Source organism: Labeo rohita, chromosome 7, assembly GCF_022985175.1.
Source record: "Labeo rohita strain BAU-BD-2019 chromosome 7, IGBB_LRoh.1.0, whole genome shotgun sequence".
In the NCBI taxonomy this organism is placed as follows: Eukaryota; Metazoa; Chordata; class Actinopteri; order Cypriniformes; family Cyprinidae; genus Labeo; species Labeo rohita.
This window is the reverse complement of record NC_066875.1, coordinates 19,985,694-20,002,411: the sequence shown is the minus strand read 5'-3', so window position 1 is coordinate 20,002,411 and position 16,718 is coordinate 19,985,694. Positions and strand designations below refer to the sequence as shown.

Sequence of the window (16,718 nt, the reverse complement as noted above, 5' to 3'; positions counted from 1 at the left end):
GAGGAAGAGAGACAGAGAGGGGAGGTGTGGGTGACACGGGTGTGGGCGTAATTGATTACATGATGAGGGAGATGTGTGAAGCCTCATCAGATGGAGAGGATCAGAGCACCACTATGCATCTGATAATCATGTAACAGGATTTTACACAGAACAAAAGATCCTGCAACATATCTACACCCACGTACTTCAGATAGATCAGAGGAGCCGGCGGTTGCATCAAACACCCCAAATCTCTTGTTCGGCGGGTTTCTGGAAGCCGCATTTCGAGCAAAATAAGTTGTTGCACTTGCTCTCTGTGCACAGCGGAGCCACTTGTCATCAGCATCAGAGCGCATTTTTTAAATGTTAGAGGTTGTCATAGAGACAAACTGACAAGGGTGCCTCGCTGCGACGGGGCGTCATGACAACCTGTATGAGTTGTCATAGTAACTTTGAGCGCTCGGTTGTCCTCCCGCGACGGATTCTCTGACCTGTGATCTGAAATCAATTTCAAAACAGAAGTCACGCACTCACCTGATCCTCCTCCCCACCGCCCTCCTCGTCGTAGTTGAGCACATTCTCTCGGATGTCCTCCCATCCGTCATGGTGCGCAGACACATGATATACACCCTCCTTCAGCCCCTTATAGCTCCGCCAGCGTGTGTACAGGAAAATCCCCAACAGCAGCACTGCGGAGGCACAGAAAGTGGTTGAGAATTACCTCGAGTTCTGATCAAGGATCACTTTTACACCTATTACAATTCACAGGAAACACTGACCCCATTCCTAGATCAGGGTGAACTATTTTTAGGCGAGCCAGCCTGTGAAAGCACATCGCCTGGAGCGTCCCTCAGGTCGTGCTTCCCTGGCACTAAGGTGGCTTGAAGTCAGTGTGATGACTTTGTAGACATGGCCTTGATTTGCCACAGACACATTATTTCAGCGAGCGCAGAGGCTCGTGTCAAGTATAGCTCGCTGAATCAATCCTGCTTGGCACCACTCTGACCTTTAGAGTATATTATCTTGCTATCGAATGCCCAGTACACTTCAATCTGCCAACACTCTATTCTCTCTCTCCCTCTCTTTTCGATTCAGATATCTTCTCCATTTACCTTTGTCTTTTGTGTGCTCGCCTTTTGTGCGTTTCATCTCTCTCACTTTCAATCTTCAGATCTTTAGAGATTTTCTCTGTCCCTTCCTTCTAATGCTTCCACTTCTTACCTCAGCGGGGATAATATGCATCTTTCGTAACATTTTAAGGTCGACCCCGTAAATAATTCCAGTCTTAGATTTGCACGTCGCAAAGCCACGAGAACCTGACACGTGGTGAAGGGACCATAAAGAGGCAGAGAAAAGCACTATGTCTGCAAGAAGGTCTCATAATGGCCGTGTCAGAGCTTGATAACTGCTTTTGGATTAATCTAAAGGATTTGTGCACTTAACTGAAAGCCTCGCAGCACAATTCCACACCGATACCTCTTAACAGACTGAAAATCGCACTCTGACACCCCGCAATCTCAATTCTCGTTGGTAACCGCACCACACACAACTGCACATCAAATATCTGCTCTTTTTAAAGATTTGTCACGCCGTGTCACCACCAAAGAAAGGCAGACGCTTGGAGCGAAAAGACGGTTTTAGTTCAGTTTTGTCCCTCAATCAGTGCAATGAACTGAGTTCAAGATTTCAATTGTGAGGTCGGTGAGTCTTCGTAATCAAACGCACCCTTTCTCAAAGCAGTAAACGTCTCGTTTGCAAACAGAAAAACAAGTCTTGGTGAAGGAAGACCGTTTCTGTTCTGACATATGGCATGTGTTGTTGCATAGTTTTGTCAAGCTTTGTAGAAGATGATGACAAGATGTGCAGAAAGCCATACGGAGTGTGTCTATCCAACTGAGATCATTTGCGGAAAAAATGGCTTCAGACAACTGTGGCATATGTGTGATATACAGAACGTGTGTAAAAACGTGAAAAAAACTATACTGAAAAATGTTTCACACTTTCAAATTTAAGTATCTTGCAAAACCATTATTAAACTGTCAGACTGTCCAGGCATTGTATGAGACAAAAAGGCTGAAATTTATATAATTTTATCCCTTATTCATTGCCAAATGTGACTCATTTAATTGCCATTTCTGTCTCAAAAATGGTCGTTTCCATTAATATGCCTTAAAAATGACCTAAAAGTTGCTGTGCTCCATCTCATTCTATTTCCGTCTCTCCAACAGTGCAACTTTTCACAGTGATTTTTCAATGCATCTTGTGTGGCTGATATTGAGTGAGAAGCTCCTTCATCTGATTCCAGACAAGCCTTCTGTCTCCTCGCTGCCTGCTTCATCGATCACATGACCCTCCAATCTGACCCTTCAGACCCCTCTCAGGATGCCCAAGACTAGCCCAGCATCCTAATCTCTACAGCAGAGATGATAAACACTGCAATATAAAAAGACATTCAGATGTCTCTCTTCTGTTTCTGCTGTGAATTAAACAAACTCTAAAGATTACAGATCTTTCACAAATGGAGAAATGTTTTTCTCTTTGAGCGCTCGACATATAGCAAAGAGTGAATAGAGCTGTTTAAATATCTATCAAGGTTTCTGATAAACGCTGGAACAGAGCAAGTTAATAATGATTTCTCATGGTCGTTAAATTTATTGTGTTTCTCAAGGAAAACACAATAAATCGATGCCTGGGCAAAGCATTTAGTTTTATTAAATGAAATGGTTTTATTATATGTGATTATTAATTTAATAGCATTGACACTTTCTGAAAGAAGCCCTGAATTCCTTCTACCATATAGAAGATAGAAAAAAAAAATGCCACAAAGGATGAGAAAACAGTAAAGGCAGAAGGTAGATAGGAAAAGATAAAACAGTGGCCACTAAAAATGAGTTACACAGTGCTCTATAGACAAGGTTTTGCTTTGTTCTTTATATTTTAACCTTTTTTCACCACCTTCTTCCATAATTTGGGAGTTATTAACTTATCATATAACTATCCAGTCATGAAAAGACCATGTGTAAATGTCATCCAAGATGAGTAATCCAATCACTCGAATTTCAAGAGTCTTACCCAAGTGTAAATACATCTGGTTGCTCTTTACTTCTCTTTTCTCATGTTTCTCTTCTCGCTCTAAAGCCTACACTTTGCAGCTATTTTTCTTACGTGATCGGATTACAAATTCTAACCACATTAGATAATCTGCATACTGGTAATTTGTGATACAAAGATTGTGCTACATATAATAATTATCTGCCACTTTGATAAAGTGGGTTGTTAATGTTCCGTCATGCTCTATTTTTACAAGTCAGTAAAAATAGAAAAAAGTCGTTGTGTGACGCATAACGTTTTAAAGTGACTTAGTCTCTTTTTAGTCTCATTTAATTACCAATATCCAATTAGAATGCAATTGTAAATACAATCCAAATACGAAAAACAGTATTCAAAACCATGCCAGATGACGGCAACGACCACCCACATTTAACGTCTCTGGAAAGAAGCAGACACTTTCCACTTTCAAATGCTTCAAATCGGTATTGGAATGACTCTGACATTTACTGCTATCATCACATGAACTAATCTACACACATACACCAGAGAAAGATAATAACTATAAAGGTTACATACTATCACATACTTTTCCATTTCCCTCTCTCGTCCACACTCACACTGCACTCAGTTTTGCAGCTCACCACTACATGGCCTTAAACGCCCTGAAGCCTCAACAGAAGATCAAATAAAAAATCCAGCATGTTTGCACTGACTTGACTCTGTGTGTGTGGGGGTCTCGGTTTGCCTACATCATGGACCAGCTGTCCTCACAACGACAGAAAAACCTGAAGTCAACTACAGGTACATGTACTGACAAGTCAGCCGTCCCCACAAAAAAAGAAAGAGTAAATATCTTAATGAACATGTAGAAATATTTGTGGGACTGTTAGTAGAGAGAAAATTAGTATCATTTACCCAACATGAAAACAAAAGAAGCTGATAAAAAACTTTGATAGATAAATGTTCTGTTCATTCTCTCTAGGCTTGGAAAAACAATGCTGAGCTGCTTTGTAAACTGCAGTTTATTTAATTTAACTCGGAAGACCACAAATCTCTGAACAACAGAGCAACTCAAAAGGGAAATTAGTTTGTATTGTATGTTTTCAGTTCAATTTTAACACTGGACTGTAATTTTAAACACAAAATAAAAAGAAAAAGAGAAATGCTAGGTCAGAGCAATCAATTTACTGTGAGTAATTTGATGGCGCTGAGGTAATTCAGGTTAATAAATTGCACTCAGTATTTTAAGACATGACACTTTTCTTACATTAAAACATGACAGTTGTATTCATCAGGTGGCTAATTAAACAAATGGGCTGCATTATTCCTTTTCTTCAAACTGTGGTTAAAAAACTAATGAGATATCATTCTCATTTACTTTGGAAAAAAATACTGCAGTTATCCCTTTATAATCTGACAGTACATCTGTATAGCTTTCAGATGATTTACTAAATGAGTCTTGCATAAAGTACATACTGTATCCTGTCAGATCTGTATATCTGTGATGTGTATGTGTATATTACTTCAGCACACTGTCTGCACCCATTTTCTCAAAAAATCATTCATTCAAAACTGACATAATGAAACATTTCAAAGAAATCACCAAGATGTTCATGTCTTTCTTTCTTCAGTTAAAAAGAAATTAAGATTTTTGAGGAAAACATTTAAGGATTTTTCTCCATATAGTGGACTTCAATGGGGATCAACGGGCTGAAGGTCCAAATTGATTCAGTGCAGCTCTAAAGGGCTCTAAATGATCCCAGACAAGGAATAAGGGTCTTATCTAGCAAAACGACAGCTCTTTTAAAAAAGTAAATGAAATAAAAATGTATATACTTTTTAACCACAAATGCTCATCTTGCACTAGCTTGACTTCACGCATTACATGTTAGAAAGATCACGCGTGACGTAGTCCCAGTGTTTATAAAGTTAATGTGAAAAGAATGTACAAAAAAAGGTAAAACAACATCGGACTATTTTGAAGTTGGACGTAGATGTGACACATGACCTTTCCAACGTGATTACGTAATCCGTGATCAGAGTGCAAGACGATAATTTGTGCTTAAAAACAATATAAATTTTACGTTTTAGAAAATAACAAATCGTTTTGCTGGATAAGATCCTTATATTCCTTATATTATATTCCCATTATATAAGACCCTTATATAATGTAGAGCCCTCTGAAGCTGCATTGGAACTGCAGTTCAGACCTTCAACCCATTGGTTCCCACTGAAGTCCACTATATGGAGAAAAATCCTGGAATGTTTTCCTCAAAAACCTTTATTTCTTTTTCGACTGAATAAAGAACATCTTGGACATGAACATCTTGGATGACAAAGGTGAGTAAATTATCAGTAAATTATCAAATTTGTATTCTGGAAGAAATGGTCTTTACTGCTTGTAAACACCCAAAGTGACAACTGCAATGTAAAGTAGGGCTGGGCAATAAACTGAAAATTATAATTAGCGCACAATATGAATTTCCTCGATAAATGATAACAAGAGTTCGAAATGTTCAATATAATGTTTATGCAGCAAAGGCAGAACAAAAGAATGCTAGTCAAAGCGCGCCGCTCGGATCAAAGTTCAAATGATGGCACGGCGCAAACTTACTACAAAGAACTTACTAGAGCAGATGAGTTCACTTGCTGATGAGTCTCGGTCACTAAACAGCGCCAGCATGAAGCGCTTCAATTCAGTGAAGAACACAAATGGCTCGGTTTATAGTCAGATGAAACAGTGCTGACAAACAAAAAAACACTGTGCGCAGCGATACAGTCAGAAGGCTTTTTAATCCATTTTTTACCATAGATTTACTGTAGTAGCACTAACTGCACAGTGGTATTGTGTCAGAAATGTGGGTATATTTGTGTAAAATTTTATTATATTATTAATGTAGACTGGTATTAAATGTAATGAAGGAGGAGTATAATTACAGTATTTTTTTGTGATTAAGCTATAGACTTTATGTATTTAGACTACTGTTTTTCATAACCATATTACATTTTTACCATGGTATTGGGGTGCAGTATTGTGGTTTTAATTGTTATTATCATAATCTATGGATGATACTATGAAAGAGCAATGGTTAATTAAAAAAAAAAAAAAAAATACAACTCAAACAGTCAGAATAATTGAATTTCATCATATGAGGCTGCTACAGTTTCTACAGATATTACTGATTTTGATAATGAACATAAATCTACATCTGCATCCTAACTCTACTACCAAATGTGTATTTCTAAAAGACGAAAAAAAAAGTTTTTATTTTTATTATTATTATTATCAGGCAACACAATCCTGTTTCTTGATTTGAAACAACATTACTCATTAAAACATGCCGAACTAAGAAAAAATAAATATCTTAATGGAAAAAAAAATTAAGGAAAAACTGTGAAGAATTAAAAAAAAAAAAACATGACATGTTTGTCATGTTCTGACCATAATGAGCAATTAAAGCCACATTTAACCTTCTGGTTTTTATATCTTTCATATAGTAGCAAAAATCTGCCTTTAAATTTGAAATAATAATTGGACATTTGTTGTGATAATTATCAATATCAACTGATATGAAAAAATAAGTGATAATTTTTTTGGCCATATCACCCAGCCCTAATGTAAAGCATAGAAATTTTATGGCAGTTTCAGAACAAATTGTGTCAGTAAATGGCAATTACTGACAATGGTTAATGATGTGGAAAACAACTTGGTTTAGATGATTAAGAAAAATGCAGAAGTCCTGAGATCTAAATGTAGGTATAAAAACTTTTATAGGGCATATTTTTCAATTTCAGAGCGGATATCACCAAAATGCATGGAAAATGAAGACAGGGGTACTGACACTTTACTGAGAGTCTCTTAACTGAAAGAAACTTTTCACACAGACATTAAAAAAGGATCCCATGAGAGTCACAGAGAGAGAGAGAGAGATTGTCAAAGAGCACTATAAACCATAATCATTCAAGTCCATCTTTTGAAGTTATGATGGGTGGTTATTCCCACAGGTGAGCATCCACACTGTGTGAATGTCAAATCTGCATATCAGCTTTGCTGTAGAAAGGTACTTGACAATCCAGGTGTAATAGAGGACAAGTGAGGCCACTCCACAGCGGGTTCTTTGGACAGCATGTTGCACTGAATTATGATCGTTACAGAGTCACTATCCAATGGTGAATTCTCTTGTGATTTGTAAGTTACCAGGTACAGAGCTCTAGTTAATATAATATATATTTATTGTCCATTAAAATAAGATTTATTTCTTTATTTAATTGTTGGTGCAAAAGGTGACACCATGACCTCTAAAGTTCACACTACTAAGTTTAAAATATATACTGGGGCGAAGGACTGTTTTTAGTCTTTTGAGGTAATTGCATACAGAGTCACATAATCTCTTAGGGCCATTTACAAACAAAACAGGAAACTTTTTGTGTTTTGGCTATTCATTTACACAACAACAGTGTTTTGGAGGCCTGAAAATCCAACGTTTTGGAGGCAGGCTTCAAAGTACAAGTTTTTGAAAACGATTACATAATTTTCTTAGTGTAAACAAAGTGGGTATTTGTGTGAAAGCAGTGACATCAAGCAAGAGCAAATTAGTGTGCGTGTGTGTTTGTGTAGTGTTTCTTTACAAAGTGATATAATCAACTACTGGCCTGGCAAGCATAATACAGGCTTTTTAGTCGTTTTTAGTACATCGTTGCATAAACGCACCCTCAGATGCCACAATAGTGAAATAAAACCCTCAAAACCAGCAACCACAGAACAATTCAAATCCTTCTCCTCCTGTTCAGAGCCATTACACCACATTTCCCTATTATCTGCTCCTGGAGTTTAACGGATGGACCTTTTCCTTCTACTCTGTTTCTGTAGTGATATGTTAGTCAGCAGGGTGCTGTTTTTCAGTGGGGAAGAGTGAGGCCTGACGGGTTAGGTGGAGGCGTAGTGTTAGCACGGTGTGCTAAACCTATTAACCGCCTTACAGGAAGAAAAAAACGCTGTGCTGAAGCCTTTCATATGGCAGAGAGAGCCTGAACCATATTTCTCTGACTCGCCACTCGTCTCCATTTGGAATCATTCCAAACCGACAGGACGGAATGCAGAAAAACAAATAAGAAGAAAAAAAAAAACTGAGGAGGGAGTGGTGGGGGGGATGAAAACCTTACGGGCTACTTAAATTCAGTCGAGGACGGTTGGGACCATTGAAATTCTGCCCAAAACCCTGGTGCATTGATCTCAATTTCCAGCCCGGCTTGGGTAAACAGCACAATGTGTGCCTACAAATCAAGTAATTAACACTTTAAAAAGCAACTGGAGCTCAGAATGAATAAGGTCATGTCAAATCTATAATGGAACGAAACTGTGAGAGGAGGAAAAAGATTGTTTGGTTCCCTTTGGCCTCGGCGAGCGCAGCCATGCAGGCAGATGAGGACGTCAGAATGACGGGAGTTAATACGAGTTTCGGCAGTCATGATCATTGATTATGTAGACTGTGTTCTTTACCGCTGTCAGACAATGCTAGTAAAATGCAACGCATGGGAACAAGACTGATAGAAAGCTTGGCATATGTAAGAAATATATACATATACCAACCTCTAATAGCTACTGCATGAGAAAAGTCATATGAATAAATGCATATCAATAATAACAGGGCAAGAATATTAAAGTGCCAACCATCAAAATAGGTTTTAAAAATACATGAGGTTCAGCACAGGAGGAAGAGCTAGGAAGATATAAGCAAATAAAGTAATGCAGGTGAAAGTACCACAAGACAAGACAAAAACAGTCAAAAACAGAAGGTTCATTTCAAGTAAAATCAACATTATGAAAGTAAGCAAATGAAACAGAATTGTCGTTTAAGTGCACATGCTGATTTTTGCATTATTGACACCATTGTCCTATTTAATACTGTAAAGTTGGTTTGACACAACCTGTTTTGTTAAAAGGCACTGTATAAATAAACGTGATTGATTGACTGAACATACCTAGTAGAGCCATAAAGCAGATGCATATGGCGAAGAGGGAGCTGAAACTGAGACCCACGTCATCTCTGTAGATGGCCAGTGTGACCTCACAGTGCCGGCCACGGTAGCCCTCTGGACAGTGGCATGTGAATTTGGAAGGAGATTGTGCAACACAAGTGCCCCTGTGACAAGGGCGACTGGCACAGAGTGTGTATACGCAGAATTTGCCAGTGGAATTCGCCTTGACCATGTGACCTGGGGGACACCTGTGATTGGACAAGAAAAAGAGATAAGCATTAATCAAATGGTAAAACATTATGTTAAAAAAAAATTTGATACATTAATAAAAGGGTTAAATAGTTCATAGAGTCCAATCCAAAACGAACATTTGTAAGTAGCAATTCAGGTTTGAAACAACATGAGGGCGAGTAAATAAATTAGCTGTTTCTTTAATTAAAGGTGAAGTGTACATTTACTTCCAATACTTTGGTGGTAGTATTGGAAAAACTTATTTAGCCCTTTAATTGTCACTCCCTATCTCAAATATAGACATAAAAATGCACTATCCAAAGTTACATTTTTGTAATTCATGAATGAAAACATTTTGTAATATGATTTTGATGTACAATTTCAATGGTAATGCAATGTCCGATTTTAATAAATGCCCGATAATTTGTAACACAAAGGAGTGGTAAAATTTTTATTTAGGAGTCTTAGACCTTCCCAACAAAATATAGTATGTTCATGATTAGATTAGGATTTATTTGTAAAATAGTGAAGTAAACGTCCCACAGAGGGAACAGTGACAGTTGAAGGGTTAGAAACTTTTTAAACTATTTAAAATTAAATATTTATTTGGTGCTCCCAGTGGTGCAGAAATTAGAGAACACTGGTTTACAGGAGAAAAACAACAACAACAACAAAAAAAGATTTCTATAAATATTAGATATAAAAATAGTATAAAATAAGCAAAGCTTCAAAAGCACTAACCAATAGTCATTTACTTGTTTTTTCATTAATTTTCAAACATCTCTTATGTAGGGTGACCATCCGTCCCGCTTCACGTTGTACCGCATAGCATTTTCACCCCTTGTCCCGCACGTCGCATATTAAAAAAATGTCCCGCATCAGTCTGTTGGTTTTTATTTGTCATATTAAGAAAATATACATATGTTCGTTGCTTTTTTAAGAAAGCTTTTTATTTATTCTTTTTTTTTCGCGCAAAGGATATACGGACCTCATCATGTGATCTACCACCACCAATGGAAATGGTCAAGCACACAATGAAAAACACGATATGCTCCAGTCATTTTAACCAATTAAAAAAAAAAAACGATGCAGCTTTCAAACACAACTTTATTCTAATTTTAATAGTTTGAGGTGGTTTCTATGGTGTTATTTTAATGACAAATGTCCAGAGTGCATTATTGTAATGCAAAGGGTGCATCAAAATGCGCGAGCACAAATCTCTTCTCTCGCAGGTGGATTCTCTTCACTCTTACACAAAATGGACACACTTTCTCTCACTTACATGTGCACACTCAGAAACATAAATAAGCACATATGACAACAGATGTAAATCAGTATTTACAAAGTATAACAGTAGTAAATGTATCTGTCTCACACGTGTCCCACATTGTTCCACAAAATCACATCTAATGTCACGCATCAAATCTATTGCTAGGTGGTCACCCTGCTTTTATAGATTTTATTGTCAATTTTGCAAAAATTAGAAGGCATTGGTCCATATATAATAGAAAATTCTTTGGTACAACTAAAAATACCCAAACAATGTTTGTACATGCAAAACTGCTCACTGTGAGCTGGTACATTTAAAACCCTGTATGAATAAAATAAGCTTAGGATCACACGCTGAATTTTTCTTTGCCCAGGAGATCAGTGTAGAAACGACAGAGCACTGAAAGAATTCAAATTTTGACTGAATATGCGACTAAAAATCTTTACGTTCTCTCTAAAAACCTCAGGGGAAAACACGCACACGGAACGGAAATCCAATGTGACCGACACTGAGCGAGCTTACAAAACTGATAAGAACAAGAACAGGGCAGGCCTGTCGGCTAGTCAGAGGCAATACCTGTAGACAAACAACGACATACAATCATAGACACAATCAACTATATAGCAGCTGAACAGCTCTAACAGCCAGACAGGACAATGGATGGGACCAGGGTGAAGAGTGGCCCATAGACATCATACCTGCCTATCTGACTTTGACTGAGGCATACTGACACACGACCCCAGAGCCAAAGCGCATAAGTCTTGGCTAAGTGGAGTACCTGACTGCACGTGTGTCTTACATTGAGCAGATCAGATTTTAATTAAAACGAATCTATTTAACTTGTTTCTTTTTTGAACAGGACGAAGATGTGACCTGTAATGCTTATTTCAGGATTCTTTAACAAATAAAAACTTAAAAAGAACAGCATTTATTTAAAACATAAATCTTTTCTAACAATATAAGTCTTTACAATCACTTTTTATTAATTTAACACATCCGTGCTGAATAAAAGTATTCATTTCTTTCAAACAAAGAAAGGAAAAATGTACAGACCCCAAACTTTAAATGGTAGTGTATACTGTCACAAAAGATGTCTATTTTAAATAAATGCTGTTCTTTTTAACATTTTATTCATCTGAGAAACCTCTAAAAAGTATCACAAGTTTCCAAAAAAATATTAGGCAGCACAACTGTTTTCAACACTGATAATAAATCAGCATATTAGAATGATTTCTGGGATCATTTGACACTAAAAACTGGGGTATTGATGCTGAAATGTTAAAACAGAAAACCACTATTTTAAATTGCAACAACTTTTCACAATATTACATTTTTTCTGTATTTTTAATCAAATAAAAACAGCCTTGGTGAGCAGAAAAGACTTTAAAAACATTAAAAATCGTACTGATCCTAAACTTCTGAATGACAGTGTATATTTACTGCCCTTCAGAAGCTACAGAAAACTTGCATGTTTACCCGAGAACAAAATATGTACAATTTTACAATCTTTTAATGCACTGTTTCCTTCCTTTTGCATCAGTGAATGTTTGAACCTTTTGTAAAAGTTGTGTATGAGTCCCTCAGTTGTTGTCAGTCATTGCTATAAAGGGTTCAAATATGCCAACAATTCTGTAAAACCAAAGAATTTGCAGAACCTGGAGGATTTTTCTGAGGTGAATTGCATCATATCACATTGCATAGGCAGCTGCTTCATATGTATCTTTAATGTATCGTATTGTTGGCTATGCATCGAGATGCATATTGCATCAGCCTCAGTTATGGAGATGCACATCCCAACTAGGGGACAGTTCTTCAGGACAGTACTAAACAAACAAACAAACATGCACTTTGTATGATTTCTGTTATTAAAGTCGAATAAAAAAAACATTCTGCAAGGTGTATGTAAACTTTCGACCACAACTGTGTGTACTTGTATACCTGCATTCGTGAATTCTCCACAGGTCCACGCAGGTGAATGGGGGACTACATTGGTTTTTTCGGCAGGAGTCAGAGGAACAACCTAGAGACACACCCTGAGAACTGACCACCGACACCCCGTCTCTGGCCTGACCGTCCAGAGGGATAAACCGTCCATTGAGTCTCAGGTCCCGCATACAGCCTGTGCCAATGAGGAAAAACACAACAAAAGCCAACACGTTTCATGTTACAGTACAAATATAGCATAAAGTGTGAATTCTCCTCTTACACCTACATAACATACACTTGCTTCTTCACACACACACACACACACACACACACATAGATAAACTGAGCTCAAGATGATCCACTCATATTCTGAGCTTTTAAGAAAAGTGCTTTTAGAGTCCATTTAATAAACACACAAAGTGTGTGCCTCAGGCTAACCAGCGCACTTGTGCGCAGGGGACTATTCCACCTCCTCTTCTCTTTCATGTCACATGTCATTGTCTCTCTTCCCTCCCGTTGTCTGTTTTTATGCTAGCTGTACTTCCCCCTCTACACTGAAGGTGCATCTGAGGCTATTATGAATTAATCGTTCCTATTAATTTTTCATTATTGCCAATAAAATAGTGTGTAATCATGACAGATAGAGGAACTGCTGTATGAATTAGCTGATAAAGCTGTACAGATTGGTCTGCTTGATGTACGCATGTGCTGGCTAAGTTCTTTTTCTGACTGAAGTTAAATTGGATTAGTGGTAAAATTGCAGTCTGCTTCACAGCGCTCTGATATAACTCAGTGATTGGATTTTTTTCTGGCCATGGGACGCAGCATTTTTGTTAGCTCAAAATGTCATGCTACAGTGTTTATTGGAGTTGTCCACAACTCTCCATGCACACTTTGACATATTGACTCCATTTCATTTATTGTAACCGATTCATCTATTGCGAGAAGCTCTGGACAGACCGCACAGACTGCTAATCAACTCTTGAGATGCTAGGCAATGGGATGTATGTTGTATGTTTTCACACCATGACGCTCATTAGCCAATTTCATCATTTGTGCCAGGTTTGTTTTCTCTTATTGTAGACACAGGAGAACAAGGTAAAACAGAAATTAGACAACGTGTTTGGATCTAGTAAAGCATTTCTTAACTGTTTTTGTCAGCAATGTTTCTTTAAACTTATATATAGAATATACTGGTTTTCATTTAGTATTAGCAGTAATGTTAGTAAAGAAAAAAAAAAGGCCAAAAAAAAAAAAAAATGATAAAGCCGGTGAAGACAGTCTCAACAAGCAGTTTCTTCATTCTTTAATGAGACCTCAGCTTGTTTTTCTCTCGCAAGTTATGACAGGTCTGGAGGCAATTTTGCATCTGTTGTTGTATTGTTTTGAAGAAAACTGAAGAAAATGAGATGATTTGTGATTCATTATTTTAATTTTCTCACAGCCCTGATGTTTTGATTGTATATTACTTATAATTTCACTTTTGAATGGCAGTGTATATTACAGTTTATACTGTAGTTGTATGGATTTGCCTTTATAAAATTTAACAGTGGTTCTAGAAACAAAACCATGGAAAAAAACATGGTTACTATAGTTAAACCATGATAACCACAAATTAAATTTGGTTTTGATACACTAACCATAGTTCAACCATAGTATTTGTAGTAAAACTGTGGTTATCAACAAGGCAATATAAATTTCATCAGAGGGAAATACAATTCCTTGTATTTTGTTGTAGGCTTGTTGTAGGGCTGTCACAATTCCTCGATTCAATTCGAGTACTTGATTATAAAAAATCCTTGATTGCATTTTGCATGTCAAGTAACTGCCAAAATACTGGATGTGGGACATTCCACACACAAGAATCCAAAATGCAGAAATGCATTATTAGACCTCCTGTAGTGAATCAACTCCTGTAGTGAATCAATCCATATTTAAAACATAATAATCACTTTAATCTAGCTTGCGCCAAGTGGTCTTACACAGAAGCAGCCCCGGGCAGAACGTGAATTAGGAGTCCAAAACGAGAATTTGTAAAGAAAAATGTCAGAGGATTTCGATACAAACCAGGAGAGGACTGTTTTTTTCTTTGCTAAAGTAAGAAAACTTTGCTTCCTTTGCTCCTGTAAACAAACATTGGTTTTCACGTCCTCACCGACGCATGCACACCACCAGCGTCCTACATCATCTGGCTGGAGCTGCTGGTGCAAGCTAAATTAAAGTGATTATTACGGTTTAAATATGGATATTTTTCTTACAAAAACACATCAATTCGCTACAGGAGGTCATTAATCACCCTCCGGAGCTGTGTGAAGACTTTTTACTATGGATGGATGCACTTTATTAGACTTGTTTTGGACTGTTGAAGAGAAACACCTGCCCATTCCCATGATACAGTTTGGGAGAGCCAGGATAATTTTTATTTTAACTCCGATTCTCATATACCTAGGATGCCTGGAGGGTGAGTAAATAATGGGCTAATTTTCATTTTTGGGTGAACTATCCCTTTAAATTAATATATGTGATGCAGGTTTAATATATGCGTTTTAATTATTTACATGCGTGTAGGTTACGTCTGTGCATCTCAGAGCGGCTCCGTTCACAGTAAATTCTGCTCCACACCAACAGCTATCATTTACATGTGTGGGATGGAGCATCTCCAATGTCATCTCTGCCTATTGCTGTAAGTATGGAATTATTATAACGACCATCTGGGAATGCAACATGTGCCATTTCATCAGATTTGTCAGGTAAATAATTTGTAAACCTACGCCAACACAGGACAATACATCATTATCTTTCTAAATATGCTAACTGTTCATCACAATTTCAAAATAAAAGCTCAATCCCTCACTCTTGTACACGTTTTAATGTCAACATATTCAAGAAATGACAGTAGCTGCATCATTTCTGTCATAAAGAAATGGCCAAATATTAAAGATTAGATAGACATTTTAATTAAATATTGTTTAGTCAAAATTAAACAAGGATTAGATTGTGCTGTAAAGTGTAAAAACAATCGTCAGGCTGTTGATATAATGCATGTATCTTAGTTCTATTTATTTTCTAGTTTTGTTCAATAAAAACATATCATTACTTGCTTTTGATACTTTATTCAAACCAATTATTATTACCTCATTGGTATTATATATGCATTTTAAGTCATCGTAAAGCTTATTGTTTGCATAGATATATATATTTTATTACTTTAAAAATGTATTATAATTATCCAGTTACTTCATCAGAATAATTGTCTGATTACTTGATTACCAAAATAATTATTAGTGACAGTCCTAGCTTGTTGGCCTCATGCTCTACCAGTTGGGTTTGAGGAGCACACCTGTACCTTACCTTGGAAGCTCTTGTTGTGTCCTGAGGGGAATGAGTTGCCCAGCATCACCACAGCAGGATCAATAACAATCTCCCGACTACGACCAGGTGAGCTCGTGACCTCTCGCCGTCCTCCCCCGCCGTCCAGGCGCAGGGTCAACTCGTTGTCATGCCGATCTAAGTGAACTTCATGCCACTCTCCGTTGTCTAAACGATAAGAGGGCATTGTCAAGTTGAAGTCCCCATCACCGAGGTTGTAGAAGACACTTAACAGACCCTGATAGATCTGAGAAAGTGGGACAAAAAAAGAGAAAGAATGGTGTCAGTGAATAAACTCATTTAGAATTGTATAAATTATCTGAGAAATCTGGAAAAAACAGAGCTGAGACAAAGACCAATTGTGAAATTATGAAAATAGTGTTAGCTGAGAGAAAAGCTCAATATGGGATGAAAAAGACCCAATGGGGACCTAAGACACCAGACTGGGGCAGGATCTGATAAAACGACTGAGCACTAACAGAATTAAACATATCAGCCCTTTAATTGGAGACAGTGGGAGTAGGGAATTCAATATGGTGTCAGTGAGGTATTCTTATGCTGCCTCTCTGACTCTCTAGTGGTCAGCTGTGAGACTTTCTTTTACTCGCTTTCCCTTTGTGAGCTCTTCTTAAACTGATTGCTTCTTATAAATCAAATGTTTCTAAGAAAAGCTTTATTATTTATGAGGGTATGTAGGAAAAAGTGTGTAATATCAAAGTATGAAATAAAAGTCTGCAGTTTCATGCTTTGAATCATCCAATATCCAACAAGCCCTTCACTGTAATGCCTTATTTTAAACAGACCAATAATAATAATTAAACTGGTGTTGTACTAGCCATAGCGCGATACCTGGTGAAAGATGCCAGGTTTGACAATGAAGTGTGTATTTGTTTGTGAGACAGAGAGCGGCTGG

At 37.3% G+C, this 16,718-nt stretch overlaps 1 protein-coding gene across 1 annotated transcript in view; it reads right to left on the bottom strand.

Moving 5' to 3' along the window:
* Positions 1 to 16,718, bottom strand: part of si:ch211-186j3.6 (neural-cadherin) — a 291,090-nt gene that overhangs the window by 3,146 nt on the left and 271,226 nt on the right. Inside the window, exons 29-32 of the mRNA XM_051115680.1 lie at positions 15,788 to 16,052; positions 12,449 to 12,629; positions 9,013 to 9,257; positions 514 to 668 (exon numbers count right to left, since the gene is read on the bottom strand). Of these exons, the coding sequence (XP_050971637.1) occupies positions 514 to 668; positions 9,013 to 9,257; positions 12,449 to 12,629; positions 15,788 to 16,052 (846 nt within the window). The remainder of the gene's footprint in view (positions 1 to 513; positions 669 to 9,012; positions 9,258 to 12,448; positions 12,630 to 15,787; positions 16,053 to 16,718) is intronic.